The following is a 19005-nucleotide window of genomic DNA, read 5'->3' as shown; positions in this document are numbered from 1 at the left end:
TTTTCATAATGACCTCAAACTGGAAATAACCCAAATGCCCATCAACAGTCAACTGGAAAAATAAACTCTACTATATCCACACACTGGAGTTCTATAAAGCAATGAAAATAAATGTATTATACCTAATCAGAAAGACATACATGAATCTCAGAAAGATAATATTAAGCAAGAGAAATCAGACACAAGAGGAAAATCATGACAGATTCTTATTTCAATAAATTTCAAAAAGAAGAAAAAAACTAAATTATATTTCTGGAATTTAGGACAATGGCTATCTTTGGGGTACAGAGAAGGAGTCATGATTGGGAGCTACTATGGAGGCACCAGCAATGTTCTGCTCCTTGATCCGGGTGCTGTTTTATGGTTGTTAGAAGACTCAACACTGAAAGACGTCATTTCTCCTCAAATAGGCCAGTAGATTTGATATAATCCTATAAGAATTTTTACTTTTTGTAGTATGTGAGAAGCTGATGCTAAAATTTATGCATGAAAATACAAAAGGACAAGAATAGTCAAAAACTCTTGAAGAAAAACAAAATGAGAACACTTGCTTTACTGGGTATCAGGATGGGCATTTAAAAGTAACTCACTGAGCTGAAATCTCGTGTACTGTGCACTTGTTTGTATATGTGTCATGCTTTACAGTAGAAAAGAGGACGCTTGCAACAAGGGATGCAGTAGATAGGGAAGACACCAATGGGAAAAATGAGCCTGGCTACCTGAAATGTAAGTGCAGGGGTGAGGTGAGTGCTCTTGGGGCTGTCATATATTTAATGGAAGGTCGTTCTCCATAGGGGGCCATTAGTTGCGTAATAAACCTGCAGACCACTGGGAGACAGTAGAAATGAGAGCTTTGTCCAAGAACCTAACTTGGAAATGAATTGTCTGATATAATTTTCCAAAGTACTAGTCAAAGCTGTATTTATCTCTATTCCAGAATCTGCCTCCTCAGCTTCTGGCCTATAAATCACCTGGAATTAACTTTATATTTGACAAACTACAATATTTCCATTTATAACAAATCCTTTAGCCTCTCTATCTCTTCTAGTATATTTGTTCCTCAACTCCATCTTGTGTCAAGTTTCCCCATCACTCCCTTCTTGTTCTTCTTATTGCTTTAGTTTTGAACTCAGGACCTTGGACTTGTTAGGCAAGTGTTCTACCACTTGAACTGCTACCCCTCCATTGCATTTGAGTTATTTTTTAGATAGGATTTTGCACTTTTTGCCTGGGTCAAGGCTTGGACTGTGATCCCTCCTATCTACTTCTCCTGTGTGACTGGAATTATAGATATGTACCACCACATCCAGCTTGTTTGTTGAGATGGAATTCTTTGTTTCCCATCCTTCCTTCCTTCCTTCCTTTTTTCCTTCTTTCTTTCCTTCCTTCTTGCCTGCCTTTCCTCCCTCTCTCTCTCTCTCTCTCTCTCTCTCTCTCTCTCTCTCTCTCTCTCTCTCTCACTTTCTCTCTCTCTTTCTTTTTTGGCCTGGGCTGGCCTTGAATTATGATCTTTCCAGTCTCTGCCTCTGAGTACCTGCGATGCAGACATGATCCACTGTATCTGGCCCCCATCACTCTCTTCTTAGTCCAAGAGTCATTCTACCACCTTTTGCTTTCTTTCATCTCCAAGGCAGACATTCTCTTCCATCTCAATGACACTCTAACTAGAATTCTCAAGATCCTCCCTCTCTTGTCTCCTAGGCACTTTACAAACACTTAAACTTGGATCAAGCCAACATATCACACAATAGCTTTTCTAAACCTTTCCTTCGCTCCTTAAACCCACTCCCTTTTCCCTAGAGAAGGGTGTTAAGGAACATGGAGCTGCAGACTCCTTGGGTGTCAGAGCTAGAAAGCTTAATATGTCATATGTTTACAGCTTCCTCATTTTTGTTTTCTCAGAAGAAATAGATGACCAAAAGATTACCTAGTGTTTCCCATTATTTCAAATAATAAGCAGTCTCACATGATGCTGGTTTAGTGACCTTTAGGAGAGTTCTTGTTCTTGACCTCTACTTCCCTAAATTCATCTGCTCTAGAACCCATGCAGAATCACGAATGTAGACACACAAGGTGGGCCAGCCAGAGACCCTGTGAGAAACACGGCAGATACGTCCCAAGGAAAGTGCAGGACTTACACCTGATTTCTGGACTTGGGCATAGATAGTAAGACTTTTTTCTTCCTTTGGTGGTTGGAAGTGGTTTGCTTTACCTGGAGAAGAAAAATAATAGTGGTTATTTCTTTCTGATCCCTCATAAGCCCTGTGTTCTCTTTACCCCCTCCCCACTGCCACTGCATGTCCACCTTGCCCCAGACTACCACAGGAACGAGACACTGAATCCCAGCCCTGCACATTTGTCATATGACATGGAGTAAGTTACTTGATCTTTCTAGTCTTGTTCCCTACCTGTGAGATGGAATCAAAATACCTGTCTCACCGGGCTATTGTGCTAGTTAAGTGAGATATTACTTGTCAAGTGTTTAGAACAGTGCCTAACATAGAGTAAATACCCAGTACATGTGGGGTGTGATTCTCCTTGGTGGGCCACTCAATTATTTTAACCTTTATTGTTTTGTGTACATATTTGGTCTTCTAACAGGATCCTAAATCATTTGAGAGAAGGGCTGGTTATTTATAATTCATTTGTATTCTCCAGCAGGGAGACGTTGCTTCACTCACAAGCTTTCTCACCTCCTTATTTTGGAGGATTTGATGTATGTGTGGTGGTGGTGCAGGAGGTAATGGAAGGAAAGACCCACGGGGACTTTTGGAAAATACAACTACGATGTCATTTTAGTGCTCATATCTGGAAAATTTGCTCAGGGCCTAGGATCTCTGTAAATGAATAACTTGCAAAAACTGCTGAATACTTAGCCAAGTTTTAAAGTTTTCTTTTTAAGTTATAAGAGTAACTCATTCTCCTTATAAAAATTAAAACTATAAAAATGCATAAAGCAAAAATCATAATTCCCTCTTCCTCAGTAACCAACCCAATTTCGTTCTCAGAAGTGACCACTTTTAAAAGTTGGGTGTGTGTGCTTCTAGACCAGCTCTGTGTAACAGTACTTTCTGGGATAATGGAAATGTTCTATATTGGCCTGATCTAACACAGCCACAAGCCACAGCTAGCAACTGAGTGCTGGAACTGTGACTAATGCAACTGAGAAACTGCATTTTGCATTTTGTTTCATTCAAATTAATTGAAATTTAACTAGCCACGTGTGGCTAGTGGCTACATATTGGACAGTGTAGTCCCGGATATTTGCTGTACTTATATGGATTTTTTTCCATAAATGGTGTCATTGTAATCATATTTCTCTATAAGTTGAGCTTTTCACGTAAAATGCGTTTAGGACATTTTTCATGCTGGGCAGTGGACCTGGTCATTCTAACAGTTCATCCTTCACATACATCATGTAACATGAAGGATGGTGGAACACACAGACTGAAGCATGGAGGACTTTAAGGGCATTACTGCAAGGTCCGGGCAGAGGCAATGGAAGATAAACTTGTTTTAACTCATCTTAGAAAGCAGGGAGCACATCACTGAGGGAATAGCGTTAGGGAGAAGTGTAATTTTAGTTGGAAAGGAAAGGCCAAGTGTGTGTGTAGTGAACATGGTGGGTTGTATGCAGGAGGGTGTGAATCTCGGGGAGGAAATGATGGGAGGCCACCAAAGAAGTACAAGGGATTCTACAGAAGTTGATGTGTGATTGCCCTGTGTGGGCATAGGCACGGCACACCTGATGGCTCCAACTCCACTTTTTAGAGAGAGAGAGAGAGAAAGAGAAAGAGAGAGAGAGAGATGGAGATGGAGGATAGGGCTCAGGGGTGGACCAAAAGCAGACGGGTGCAAGGTAGTTCTGTGCAATATACCCTCTCAGTTCAAATCCACGAGTATTTGCAAAAGTTAGACCTGTCTGCCCAGCACTCTCATAGATAATGCTGGGGATACAAATAAAGAGCAAACTTTAGTCTTTAGGGACATATTGCATGTCAGTTCGGATGAAATCTAGAATTGGGAGGACAGCCCTAACTGATCAGTGAGATGGAAAAACTGAGTCTGACTCAAAAAAGATCACTGGGTCAAGATAATTTGGCCTCAGGTTTTTTTCAGTGCAAAACCATGTTGTCACGAGTCAGCTCTACTCAGCTCAAAGTTATCAAGGTCTTAGGATCTAATGAAAAATATCTTGGAGCCAGGTGCCGATGGCTCACACTTGTAAATCCTAGCAACTCAGGAGGCAGAGATCAGGAGGATAGTGGTTCAAAGCCAGCCCAGGCAAATAATTTGCAAGACCCTATCTTGAAAAAACCCATCACAAAAAAGGGCTGGTGGAGCGATTCAAGGTGTAGGCTCTGAGTTCAAATCCCAGCACCAAAAAAAAAGAAGGAAAAAGATCTTGATCTTAGAATTAGGGCATCATCATTAGCTATGTGGCTTTTGGGCAAATCAAGTCATCTCAATCAGCCTTTTCTCTTACCACTACTGTAAAATAAGAGTATAGCCTGTCTAATGTCTTTTTCAGCTATTATCTGAAGGATGAAGTTATCTTATGTTATCACTACTTCAGGTACTGTTTATAGTACAGCTCTCTACTGTCTATAAGACGTAAACATTGACATTTTAACTCACCTACAAGACATTTGTGCGTCTATGCATGTATATATGTATGCATGTATGTATGTATGTATGTATGTATGTATCTAGCTATCCTCTATCATCCATGGAAGCCCCGATGTCTAGTGCTTTCTTGTATTGACTTACCAATCCCCACAACTATACCATAAAGTATGTGAAATTATCCCCATTTGGCAGATGAGTGATGAGTGATGAGCTCATCAGTAGCAAAGTCTGCATGTGAATATTTGCTAATGCCAAAGCCCAACTTCTTTTTGCTTATTTACATTTATTTGTTTGTTTTGCAATGATGATGGGTCTCACTGTGTTACCCAGACTGCTCTCGAATTCCTGGGTTGGAGTGGTCCTTCTGCTCAGCCTCCTAAGTAATTGTGGTGTGCTACGACACCTGGTCCAAAGCCCAGGTTCTTAACCAGTGTGTTCTCCTGGCCATGAGGCCAGAGTCAATCTGAAAATCTTCAGAGTCAGGCTGCATTCTGGAGATGACAGCATTAAAAGTTGTCAACAGAATCTCTTGAGCAACGTTTCATGGAGGGTATAGCAACTGAATGTAGATTTTGCCATAGGTTTGAGGCAGAGATTTGTGTTGCTGGCTTGGAAGGAATAAACAGTGACTGGAGATGAGGATGGATGTGTGTGTTGAGGGAGGGGTGGGCAACTGTGGTGCGATGGGGGACACCACCACCTTCAGAGTTCAGCCTTGTGCTGAGCAGAATGCAGTTGAGGAAAGAATGGGGATTAGAACTCCAGCACCTTCGCTCGCTAAGCTACTGTGGGTGAGTTAAAATCACTTTTCTCATCCCTGGTAGCTCGCTGTTTCCTTATAATAGAAGCCAAGTGTGTCTGCTCTTCACCACCATGCCCTTAGGCTCTCAACTGAATTTCTGTCTGAATTTCTGTCTGAATCACCCACTCTTCCCCCACTTCCTCCCCAGTGAACTTTTAGATGGAGGAAATGAGACAGAGGTAGGAAGCTGTGCTGTGATGCAGATTTTCTTATATAAGCAAAACCGACACGGAGTGCTGAGGTAAGGGCTTTTGTAAGAAGACTGTGTGGACAGCATTCATCTACCGAGAATGAGATCAGCCATCAGCTGGGTGATATGAGCATCAAGTTCTACCCTGACCATGACAAGGTCAGCCAGGGCCTCTGTCCTGGTCATGGGTCAAGACGTTCTGACTCCCATGTGGGTAAGTGGTAGTCAGTACGGCCAAGGGCACATTGTCCTGAGATACTGAATCAAGGGCAATTCGAAGGAGAGGCCAAGATACTACTTCTAAGCACTTAAACTGCTGGGGAATAATCGGGCCTTACTGATTTCAGTCTATCCTGGCAGACGTTTTGTAGAAGATCCTCTGAACTTCCTGAATTTTCCGTCCTAGTGAAAAGTATTAAGCCTCTTTTCTGTATCCCTGCAGCATCCTGTACGTAGTTCAGCGACAGTACTGAACTGAAATACTCTGCAAATGTGTTCCACATTAGGCACTTGTATCTCTTTCCTTAAGGCCTGGTATTGGTGATGAAGACACATTGAATTGTACCTAATTGAGCTACAGCCCAAGGTATTTGTTTAGTATTTTTCAAAGGTGGCCCTGGGCAGAAAGCTAAGGTAGCGAGAACAAGTCTGCACTTGTGGGGAAAGGTCCTCTGCTCACAGCAGGGAGTCTAATAAGAATCTCGGTGTTGTCAGACACTTACCTCTTCTACTCAACAGTTGTATTACCACTTCGATAATCATGACGACACCCACGATGCCTCCTAAGAATAGCCCAGCATATAGTCCCCATTGTCTTGATCCTGAAAAGAAAGTCAAAGGTCAATCTCAAAAGCACTGTAGTTTGAAAACAACCTACACAGAAGTAAGAAGACTGGGCCTCATGTTCTGTTTCTACATCCTCTCCCTGGGACACATTTGCCTACAGAACTTTGCTGACAAGCTTTATACCATGGAAGATTGCCATATCTATTTTCTTATTCTAATTTCACTTACTATGTCTGACTTTCATATTCCTAATTTTCACAAAGATTTCTCTATTAAAATGTTTTATTTTCGCACTAATAACCACATACCTAAATTTAACTTATCTTTGCTCCTCCTAAGTCAATCTCTCTGCCCTGTTTCCCTATTTTAAAATTTTTAGTGTGTCCTGTATCCATTTTGGGTAAAAAAGAACATGATGGTTTCATGTGTTGTTTCCATATCCCTACCCCATTCTCATGAGACACTGGGAAGAAGAAATTTGCTTTTCTTTTTTTTAAAAAAATAAACATAATAGTGCTATTATTGTCCTCCCATGCAAATAACTATCTTGAACCCACCAGACCTGAACTGAAAGAAAAACATGTAGTTTTTCCTCTAAATCGTTGTGGTATTTAAAATTAGCCAGGCTTACCCAGGCTCCAAACCAGAGAGCCATCATTCTCTCCTTTAGCCACTTTACCAAATACTTTTAGTCAGGGGATATAGTGAATGAACCTACTGTAGTTCAGTAAGGTAATAACAGGCAATTATTGAGTGATTTAAAAAGGTCAGGTGTTTTTTGCTAGTGTGTAGTGTACACAGAGTACTAATCCACTAGGACATAGCGTATATAATGTACACACGTAGTACAGTGGACGTTGTGTTTAACCCTCACAGTAATTCTACAAGGTAGATAATCTCATTATCCCATTTTATGGGTAAGGAAGCAGGCATGGAGAACATCACGAACCAGAGCTTACCAGGTGCTGGTGGCTCACATCTGTAATCCTAGCCACTTTGGAGGCTGAGATCAGGTAGATTACAACTTGAGGCCAATCTGGGCAAAAAGTTCATAAGACCCCCATCTCTAAAACAACCTGACCAAAATGGACTAGTGGTGTAGCTCAAGTGGTAGCATGCCTGCTTTACAAGCACAAAGCCCTGAGTTCAAACCCCCAAGACACCAAAAAAGTAAAAAGAACTAGAGCTTGATCTAGGAGTAGAAACATGGCTGAATGCTCACGACAGACTTCTTGGGGAGTCAGAGAGACTCCTAGACTTGGAGAGAGTTACAGCAGGATAATGAACAGTGAGGCCCCATCTAAAGCACCAGGGTTCTAACTAATAGCACTGAGTTTCTAAATCGTTTGGCCCCAGGCATTAACATCAATGTGTAAGGGTCTCCTATAAAGATAGTTGTGGAATCAACTTGCTTATTGTTGGAGCTGTGAGGGAACTGTTGGGAGGAAGTGGAAAGGAAGGAAGAATTAGGTTATAAAGGAACAGAGTAATTGCAGACACAATTCAGATGTTTATAGAACTTACCAAAACATAGACTAAAACCTCATTGAACTGATAAGGCATCCTGCCAAGGTGCAAGTGGGCCTCCAGTCTGACAACTACACAGAAATTTCCTTCTGAGTTTGAAAACATTCTTTTTCATTTCAAGCTTTTTATATATCAGGAAATCTCACTGAACTGACTTTGATTACAGGTTTCATTATAGCCTCTCTTCTTTACCAACTTCAACAGTCATATGATCTTGATCAAAAAGCAAGGGGACCTGGGTGTGGTAGTGCATGCCTATAATCTTAGCACTAGGGAGATGAAGGCAGCCTAGGCTATGCAGCAAACCCCATCTTAAAACAAACAAACAAAAGTTAGGGATACACAGACAGTTCTAAAGATTTCTGACTGTATAAAGATGGAATTTGGAATCTTTGCTGAGGCCAGAGTGCCTGTGAACTACTCTACTCTGAATGACTTACAATGGCAAGAAACCTCTGAGGGATGTTTGTGTGTCTGAGAGAGGGTCTGAGAGGCTCAGGGTTTATGGTGTCAACACTAGGTACCCACAGAGAAACCGCCCCAATACTAAGATAAGAAGTAGAGCCAGCAGCCCATGGAACTGGTCCAGCAAAGTTACTATTTTGAAACTATTTCCTCTTTCTTGTCTATCATGTGTATTTTGGTAAATTCTCTCTTTTTTTTTTTTTGGTGAGGAGGGTGGTACTGGGTTTTAAACTCATGACCTTGTGCTTGCTAGGCTGGTGCTGTACCACTTGAGCTATGTCCCCAGCCCTTATTTTGGAAACTTCTAAAATAACAGTTATTTTGAGAACAAACATCTCAGCCATTTATATCACTTAAAAAAGATATTTCTCCAAAATTTCATTTGAGATTAAAAAAAAAAAAAGGCCAAAACCAACTAACTGGAAAATGTCAAGTGACAATCCTGCATCAGTAATGCCCGCCAGGCCCACCTTTCTCCTGGCAGCTGTTGGCAATTTTGCTGCCTTCTTTCTCACATATACCAATGATAGGCACGTGACTGAGCCCTGAGGTGACAGCACCAGCCCTCTCTGTTTTTTCAGAATCTCAGGAGGATGAAATTAATTTTCTACTCTTATACCATGACATAAATGACCAGCATATTCCTCTCCATACAGATCTCAGAGAAAAGCTGGCCATAATCTTGAAAGGTAGTTCATCAACTCTAAGATATCTCCTCATCTTTGGATATAAACGTGGATCTATTGAGGAATGTAAGTTATAGAACCACATGCTTGAATAAAGCCTTCAAAGAACTTCACCCAATTTTTGTGGGGGAAACTGAACCTCAGACAAATCTACCTAGAGTCCCAGAAAGTGTCAGTGGAAGAAGTGGGTGAGTGAGATGAGAACTGCAGATTCTGCAGTTTGTGATTGAGTCTCTGGAGATGGGGTCCTCACTAGGAAAGTTGGCAGGCTCTACTGCCCGGGAGACCTCTTGGGCCCCAGGCTCTCTGAGTGACCAACACATCCCTTCTCTATCGCCCATCCAACAGGTGCTCTACCCCACACTGTCCTTCCTAGTGCACCTCTAGTTGTCTGCCATGCTTGGCCAGTCTTGATACTCAGACTATTTCCTTCCTGGTGTCATCTTTCCTGACTATCCCAGCTTTCACTCTTCTCTCTTCCTTAGACCCTTATAGCACCTGTGATTTATGTTCTATATCTTAGAACCTGTGTTTGGCAAGAATATCTTTGCCATGAAGACCATTTTAACTGGTAGTATTTAAACCAGATAGATGGATTTAAATTCTGGATATACCACTTAATAGCTGTGTGCCTCAGAGAAGCTGTCATGCCCTCTGAGGCTTCAGTTTCCACATCCACAGAATGAACATAACAGGACTCAGTTCACAGAGCTGTTCTGATGAACAAATGCAATAATGTATGGAAAGTGTTCAGATCAATGTTTGGAATCCATTATGTGGTCAATAAATATCAACTGTTTCCGAACTAGCAGCTCAATTTTTGGAGGTCAGAGACCATCTTTCTTTCTTTTCTTTCTTTCTTTCTTTCTTTCTTTCTTAGGTACTGGGGTTTGAACTCAGGACTTCACACTTGCTAGGTGCTCTACTACTTGAGCTACACCTCACACAAAGAGAGAAAGACCATCTCTTACACAGTACTTCTTTTGTAGCTATCTAAGTACTTAGCAGATAATAGATGCTCAGTAATTTCTCCTTGGTTGATATGTTTGATGTCAAGTCCAAAAGACTCCTCACTGATGTCCAGAGATGCTTCAGTTCTGTCTGATCCTTTGCTTATGGTTTAGTCTCCTATCTACATAGCAGGCCTAAGTATTTGCATCTTTGGTGTTCATCCATTTGGTACTATTCTCTAATTTTGATATTTTTATGGAAATTAAATATCAGGGACTCCATGCCCACAGGAGTCCGTAATTTCTGGAAATAATTTCTCATGGTCTTCTTAAGTCTTTCCTTCTATAGCATCACTTGTTCTACTCTGTGCTGCCTTGGGTGCAAAGTTCAGTCCCCTTACCAATCAAAAACAAACAACAAAAGCAACCCTAAAGCAAGAATTCTGTGGTTTAAATCTCTACCGAGAATTTGAAGGGTCACGAGGAACAGACTTCATTGTGAACCAGTCAGCCTTCACCATCCAATAGGCTCAGACCAGACCTTTATCTCCTTCTTATTTCTTTTCTGTTTTTCTTTGTTTTATCTTGTTGGGGTTTTTGTTATGTATTATTTTAGTTTTTGAGATAAGGTCTTGCTATGTAGCCCACTCTGGCCTTGAACTCATGATCCTCCTGCCTTCTGAGTGTAGGGATTATAGATGTATACCTCCAAGCTTGGCTTCTCTTCCTATTTCTGTAAGAGGACTATCTTCTGCCTTTCTCATACAGAGCCATCCAACCCATACCTGGATTCCTTGGGGGGGGAGGGTGGATGGTGTTCATTTTTTGCCTTCTAGCATTTATTAAAGTGCTATCTTAAATAAATACTACTTTTCAAAGAGGAATTTTAGTTGCAATCTCTTTAATATGACAATGTTTTTTCATTCAGTAAAATATAGGCGTGCTACATAGATTGAAGTTCTATAAAGATAGCGCCTATACCTTGTTCTTTTTTTGTGCCCCCATTCCATCTGATACCATGTAAGACACAGGGACCCTCCATTTACATTGATGAACTTAAATTAAATGAGACCATTTGAATGGATCTGACAGAAGACTGTTATGTACTGTTTCGTTTAAAATTATCAGCGTGCTAAATGTAAGAAGATCTCAGAAGGAAATCAGGGTCACCTTCTGAATGCCCAAAGGCTGAAGTCAAAGAGAGGGAGCAGTGACCTACTTAGCAGGTGTTTTATACTAACAAAATGGAGCCGGAAGGAAAGTGTGTATCTGCACACTTGGAACATCACCTGTGCTCCCATTTTCAAACCAGAGATTCCAGCTTGCCCTCTTTTTTGCTCACCCATGCAATGAGGCCTCTCAGGATCTGATTCTCAGAAATCAGACAAGAGTTATCCTTGGGTCCACAAGGCCTTCATTCACAAAGAAATACTGAATGCTCATGAACCAGAGGTTTGGGGCTTTGTTTCCTGGAATCTCTTAGAGGTAGCTGAGCAGACTGACATAATGAAGAGTACTTTGCGCAAGTCTCCACCCTGTGGTTCTGTCCACCACTGGCTGTGGTTTAATCAAGAGAAATTGGCACATAGCCCCACCCCCAAGGAAAATCCCACAGCCCCCTCCCCCCTTTTTTTTCTGTCTGTGAAAGTCTGTTGTCATAGAAACACAAAAGCTTCTCTTTCTCCTCAAAGCCCAAAGCCATATTTTTTTAAGGAAGATGAAGAAAACAAAAAAGAGTCTAAGAAACAATGGAGTTCACCCTGGGAGACACTGCGGTACTCACATAACGGTCTGAGAGTACCGGATCTCTTTCCTGCCTTTCATGTGGTTCTGTCGTCAATGCTGCCGAATGGAGCATAGCTCCTTGAACAAGTCAAGAGAAACCTTCTTGCTAGCAGCAGTTTCCACTCAGAATTGGGGGCAGGGAAGGAATGCTTACAAACCAGATACTAATTTAAGGCCTGTAACTATCCAAGTAAACATTTTTACAGGATCCACAGCCTTAGAAAAAGCTCTTACACCTGCCTTTCCCCCCAGATTGTATTGCAGAGGATGCTAGTTGTGGTCCAATGGCCATTTCTCCCCTTCTTTCATGGCAAGCCAAGTTTTGTCCAGGGACATGACTCCCCAGCTAAGAACTATACTTCTCAGCTTTGTGTGGCCACACAATGAGGCTGTAGCCCATGAAAACTGTCTAGCTTCCATCCTTCCAACAGTGTTGTCAGGATGGTTGAATTGAATGGGGAAGACTGTGAAGAGGGACTTGCCCCTGGGCATGAAACATCTAGGTGACTCTGTAAAAATGGGGGATGGCTGAGGAAATGACTTTGTTAGACAGGGGAACTCTCTAGCTCCCTAGCAAGTGTCAGTCTTTTCTTTCACTGAGTTGAGACAGACTTGCTGAACCAGCATTTTGCTAATCTCCTGAAAAAGGTCTCCCTTTGAAGATGAGCTTCTAGGGGGATTCCCTTTTAGTTGAATTATTTCAGGTTTTGTATCAACATCTTAGCACAGACATAACTATTTCAAAACATAGATTAAGGACAACAGCAAGTCACACTTTGTCCCTGTTGTGCCACATCAACATGCCTCTCATGACTTATACAGAGGATTTTGTAGCACCCAAGCATTTCAACTTTGCAATAAAGATGCTTCATTATGATAGACATTAGAAGGTTTCCTACTATAAAACATTGAAATGGCAGTGGGAACAAGGATGGATATATGATGGAGAGTCTGGACAAATGTCATTAAATTATTTTCCAAGGTACAAATATGTTCTTGCACCATTTAGTTTTACTGAGTCTTGGTATCAAAAGACAATGTTGACATCACACCATATTTGTTCTCATCACACCATTATCAATTTTGAGTTTTTCATTAATGAAAATGAAAAATGTCTTAAAATCACTGTCCTGATTCATTAGCTAGCAACCTCCAATAAGCCTTCAGACCCACCATTTCATCCCTTTGTACACAGAATGAAAGAAGTCTTTGTTAAAGTAACAGTCACTGCCTTGACCCAGGCCTCATCATCTCTTGATGGATCACTGTAGTGTCGTCCCTCCCACAACCGATTTCTCTTTCTTCTGTCTCTCCCCTGCCCGGATCTATTCTCTCCACCACTGAATTTTCTCTTTGAAATGTAAACCTGATTTTGCTACTCTATCTAAAATTCTATTCATTCCTCTCACCTACAGCATACTATAGAACAAGACCCAGCTGTATGTACTTTTCCCTCTGACTGGAATGTCTTTTGTCAGCATGGGTAATTTCTATTTATTATTAAAAACCTAGGTTATGTCACATCCTCTGTGATGCTCTCTCTGATCCCTGGAGATGGTGTTATTTATTCCCTGCTCTTTGTTAATTTGTACACACTTAGTTTTGCAACCCCCTCACACAATTTAATCTGGAATAATTATTTATTTATAAAACTATCTCCTTCCTTAAAAATAAGAATCATATCTTTGTATTGGGCCATTTGTACTCAACAAATGGCACAATATTGGAGCATAGTAAAATAAATGTTTTGTCAAACTAAGCAAATTGTCAGCATTCATTTACAAACACAAATCAATGCACTAGTGAAACTCTGTTTTCAGTAATTTAGGCAGCCTGGTGTAGTGGAAAGGACATGTCGCAAACCAGCTGTATGATCTGGTTTGGATATGGTGTGGTCCTCCATCTCTGGAGGGGTGTGTGTGTGTGTGTATTGCCACTTGCATTATGGGTTGAATTGTGTTCCCCTAAAATTCACATGTTGAAAATGAAGTTATTAGTGTGGGCCCTAATCTAATCCAACCAGCATCCTTATAAGAAGAGGAAATCTGGATACACACAAGGAGACACCAGAGATGTACATGCACAAAGGAAAGACCATGTAAGCTTAAAGTGAGAAGTCAGCCATCTGCAAACCAAGGAGAGGCTCATAAGAATCCAAATCTGCTAACATCTTGATTTTGGATTTTTAGCTTCTGGAACTGTCAGACAATAAATTTCAATAGTTTAAACCATCCATTTTGTGGTATTTTATTATGATAGTCCGAGTAGACTAAGACATCCTGGCAACACTTAATAATAGTTCTTGCTGACACACATACAAACCGAATCATAGACTACTATGTCTGAAACAAACCTCACTAGTTCACCCCTTTCATCTTACAGATGATGAAATGGGCTGCAGAGGTGGAAATGGCAGCCTCATGTCCAGCAGTTCTCTTACTGACTGACCAAGATCCTGACAGAACTCTACACATAGTACCATGTTTCTGCTGCTTCTTGCCCCACCACACCTCACAGGAGCCTGCTCCATACTCAGTAATCTGGTTTACTAGTGTATGCTCAAAGTGGCTTGGATGGGTAAGAGCATCCTCACATGTTCTCTTAGAATGTCCTGAGTCAAGAGCCACTAGTGTAAGCTTTGTGGCCTACCAAGATTTCATCATGCACTAATTAGATTCTCGAGAAGCATAAAAAGAGCCCTCCCCCTATTTTTGGTATAGACCAAGCTGAAGCATTTGGTGACCTGTCTTTAATCTGGCTGCTATAACCAGAGAGGGCTGTGCTGTGGTGATAGCTACTTCTTCCTTGCCCCCATGAGGGGCAAAAAAATCACCTACCTTTTCATTATGGTTTATAAGGCATTTTAAGTACATTTGCTCTTCCACTAACACCTATGAGAATTCCAGAATCAGAGGGAATTCCAGAATTCCATCTGCATCACTTGTGCTGGGCATAACCTTACTTAACCCTTTTATAGTTTGGTTTCCTCATCTCTAAAATGGGGGCTATTGATACTGTGCATATTATTTGGTTGCTGTGAGGATTGCATGAGATGTCACCTAAATGGCACATAGTAAACAATTAAGACCTGCCAGTTGTGATTATTTATAGATGAACAATCTAAGTCTCAGAGAGGTCAAATGATTTATCCTTGTAAGTAGAAAGTGCAACATTGAATCTAGGCCCTCTGGGGCCACATTCTGTAAAGTTCCCTCGTGCAACACTGTTTTCTTGGTTCTACCAGCACATTCTACCAGAATGACTGTGGACAGAGAGAGAGATCTGGACTGGGAGCATAGAGTTGAATATGATTTGTATGTAAGGTGATCAAGTAGCCAGACACATTGGGGAAGTGGACGGATGGTTACTCTTGCCATGAAATGGCTGGGAGAGGCAACATGGCTGCATTAGGTTGATAGAAGAATTCTTAGGTGCTTTCCAGGCAGCAGGAGGGTGTTTTCCCATATGAGAATCCTTCAGGGGAGTCTCTGTTATAGTAGGTGCTATGCTGAGGGCATAACCTAGTTACATCCCCTTTTCCCATCATCTGGGAAAGGTCTCACATCAACAATAAGTCTACTGTAGACAGGCGTCTCCTTGGAATGACTGTTTCCTCCGAGTGGGTACAGAGAAGAGAATGTAAGGAAGTAAGTAGTGCCTGTAGGACCATACCGGGTCCTTCTGTCCTCAAACCTGCCTGAGGCAAGGACACAGAATCTTTGGTGTGAGGGGGAAAGTGCTCTATTCTTGCTTATTTAACCGATTTCTCTTCCAAAAGAACAATGATGCTTTCTTTCTAGAAAAAGAAAAGACCTAGCCAAAAGATCTAGGTTTAGGTGTTAATTCCTCTATTTAAAAGTTTAAGAAACTTGAGGAAGATACTTAAATGGTATGAACTTCAAGTTCCTCATCTGTGAAATGAAGTTAATGATTGTACCTATTTGGCAAAGTTATTGTGAGAGTCCAAAGATAATACAGTTCAAAGTGTTTTGTCAATAATAAAGAGCTATATAATTCATCATTTCCCCCCAACTTCATGGTTCATGAAGTAAGTCTTATCCCTGCTTTTCTCTGACTCCCCTGGCCTCTGACATGCTATGAAATTCAGGATTCATTCCATAAATGAAGCCCTTCATTATATCCTATGTTTCATTATCAAGCAAGTGATGCATAGCTTATCTTTACAACATATTGTGAAAGATCAGAAATCGCATATCATATCTATTCCAAATCTACAGCATACGTAATTGAGGAATACTTGTTGATGATATAGAACTGTGCCACCATTAGTGGAGCAGGGAGTTGGGAGTCAGGACCTGCCACCTGCACTCCCTCCCTCACCCAGTCATCCTTGCAGATTGGAGCAAGGCAGAGAGGAAAGATCACACCTTGGAGACCTGGGTTCTGGGTTTGGTCCCATCTTTTCCCATTGGCTCCTTATCTACAAACTGAGCATAGTTACGCTGCCAAGAACCCACGTAAAAGTCACCGAATGCACATGGGAAGCTTTTACAATATAAAGAAAACATAAAGTGCTATTGTCAAGGTGAAGATCTTGGCTATGGAAGTAGAGTCATCAGCCCCATCAGGAACTAAGCCCATACTAATTAATGTGGCATCTGAGCTGCCACCTGCTTACTCACCTGAGGAATCTGGTATGCACAAGTGCCAAGGGTTAAAGGCCTGGGAGCCATTGCTGATAGGGTTGCTCACAGTGCAGATGTAGATAGCATCAGCATGCTGGAGGTCAAGGGTAAAGTGTAGGAGGTGGGAGTTGTTGCCTGGGCTTAGCAGTGGGGAGCCTGCCTCATTATTCCAGGTGTAAGCCACATGGTCCCCCTTCTCCACTGTGCAGGCTAGCAACAAGCTGCAGGTCCCATTCTCATTTTCCTGGGTTCTGTTTATCACTTTAATTTCTGGAGTGGAGACCTTTTCTGTCAGTAGAAGAAGAAATGGAGTCATCACCCAAATGAACCCCATGGAATTGTCACTTGACCATTTAGTCAAAACAAAGTGTACCCTTAATGGCACTTTTCCTCCCTGAGGGGCTTCAGTGTGCATTATCTCCAGGGGGAGTCCATTGTTTCACACCATCTCTCATTTGCACTATACTCTTTCCACAACCCTCTTGAGAAAGAATAATGAAGGATTTGGTTTTTTAGTCCCCTTCTGCCAATTGTTAGGCTTTCACTGGCTCTGTCTGGTGTCTTCAGGCTAGATTGTTCCCCTGAATGCTGTCAGGAGTATAATGGGCTTTAACTGACTTAAAGTATGACCTTGTAGGCCTAACAGCATGAGTTTTCAGTGGTAGGATTCTGTGTGAGTATGTAGCAAGTGCTTCCTGGGTCTAAACTAGGGCTAGGTTTTGAATCACAGCCATATGCCCAATTCAGCTATCCTACTTTATTGCTATAAACAGACAAAGTAAAAGGGAATGTCTTGTTTATTTACAACTACTATAACACAAGCACAGTGCTGGAGCTGTGCAGTCATCATCTTTAATTTTCTCAGAAATTATAGCTAGTTATAATTATTCCCATTTTATGGATGAGGAAACTTGAGTCCCACAGAGATGGGGTATCTTACATAATATTACACAGCTTCAAGTTGGCCAACCTGAGATCAGAACCTCAGTCTATCTGTCACCAAAATCCAGCCTTTCTTGAGAAGAAAGTCATGGCTGCAAAGACCACATTTTTCAAAGTAAGAATTTGGTCAGAAGATGTGACAAAGGCAGTAAACTTTCAGGAACAAAAGGACAGATTATATGATACATTGTTTTGAAAATACATGATGTGTGGCCTCCAATCTCACAGAAGACCTGTTCCAGAGTCATTCTTGAAGTGATCAGGACTCCTGGGTATGGACAGAAGGTTGTGGGAACTCTGCATGCTCTGTTAGCAGGAGAGGGAATGATGGGGCAGAGGGAGTCGGGGAGGGTACTGCTGTCCCTCCTTTAGGTAGAAGTTCAAGGAAATGCTGGGTAGGTGGAGCCCCTACCCCATCCTCAGAGATAAGGAAGTCATTTTGGAAAAGCAAGAAAGCCCCACACGGTGTCAGGATGCCTGGGAATTCAGGGGAGCCTCTGGGCCAAAGAGACATAAAGTCTAGATGTGTTCAAGGGGAAGTGGCAATTAAAGAAGCTCAAAACAGCCCTGGCCTTAGATTCAGGTGGACCTACGTTCTGGTTTCAGAACTGCAACTTAGCAACTTTATAGGCAGAGTCTTTGTTTAAATGAGAAAAAAAAAATGCTTCTTCCACCTTGTAGGCGTGATCCTATGCCAGGGCTCAGGGCTTAAAGTGGTGTGTGGGTGGAATTTTAGCTCTCTTTGCACAGAACCCCCAGTGGAGTGAACCACCCACCCAAACATGCATAAGCATGTATAAACCACTCCGCTCTGAATTTCAGTGTCTTCACCTATGAAAGAGAGGTTGGGTTTAATTACTGCTATTATCAGGAAAACTTGATTTTTTTTTTCCAAATAAAATTTTACTTGCAAACCAAGACTTGGGGCTCCAAGCCCTCCAGCCCACAGGCAGCTGGTCTCCTTTTCTTTCGAAATGGGTCAGGGTACTTTACACTAATCAGCTATCACCAATGTGCAATTTGGAGAGAAGAAAAAGAACGTCAACCTCTAAAACCACTTCCATGAAGCACAGTAGAAATACTTCTCGGGTCAGATGATCTTTCGAGTTGCTTCCAATTCCAAATACCCTTTGCTTATGAGAAAGACCTAAATTCTTGGGCAGGGGACCATCTTGGGGCCAAGATGGGGAAACCCTTATTATTACCATAAAGCTTAAGCTCCACACAAAAGTGCTGGACTGAGACATTTTCCTCCAGGGACATGAGGTACCATCCCTCATTCTCCTTCCTGCTTCTCAGGATCCCCAGGCTCAGGTTTTCCAGATGAAACTGATAGCCAGCCTCTAGGTAATGCAGAGAGTCCACTTCAGATGGACGAAGCGACACTATTTTCTTCTTGACGCTGCTATCTCGAGATTTTGCCATTGTGACAACGATGTGGAGGCTTTTGTTCATGCTTTTATCAATCCGTTCATGTGTCAGGGGCAGCATTGTGTTACTTCCCAACTGTTGGAGAATCCTGGGACAGTTCATCACGCCCTCACCTGTGGGAGGGAGGAGAAGAGTCCCTTAATACGGAGGCTTTGGAGAACCACAC

At 41.8% G+C, this 19005-nt stretch overlaps 1 protein-coding gene across 2 annotated transcripts in view; it reads right to left on the bottom strand.

Moving 5' to 3' along the window:
- Positions 1 to 19005, bottom strand: part of Slamf1 (signaling lymphocytic activation molecule family member 1) — a 35684-nt gene that overhangs the window by 8889 nt on the left and 7790 nt on the right. Inside the window, exons 2-5 of one of the 2 annotated variants that reach the window (XM_074047691.1) lie at positions 18614 to 18952; positions 16464 to 16754; positions 6344 to 6442; positions 2139 to 2212 (exon numbers count right to left, since the gene is read on the bottom strand). In XM_074047691.1, the coding sequence (XP_073903792.1) occupies positions 2139 to 2212; positions 6344 to 6442; positions 16464 to 16754; positions 18614 to 18952 (803 nt within the window). The remainder of the gene's footprint in view (positions 1 to 2138; positions 2213 to 6343; positions 6443 to 16463; positions 16755 to 18613; positions 18953 to 19005) is intronic. The other variant, XM_074047692.1, reaches the window with a different exon arrangement.

The sequence above is a fragment of the Castor canadensis genome, chromosome 11 (assembly GCF_047511655.1).
Source record: "Castor canadensis chromosome 11, mCasCan1.hap1v2, whole genome shotgun sequence".
Classification (NCBI taxonomy): Eukaryota; Metazoa; Chordata; class Mammalia; order Rodentia; family Castoridae; genus Castor; species Castor canadensis.
This window is presented reverse-complemented; position numbering and strand designations above follow the sequence as displayed.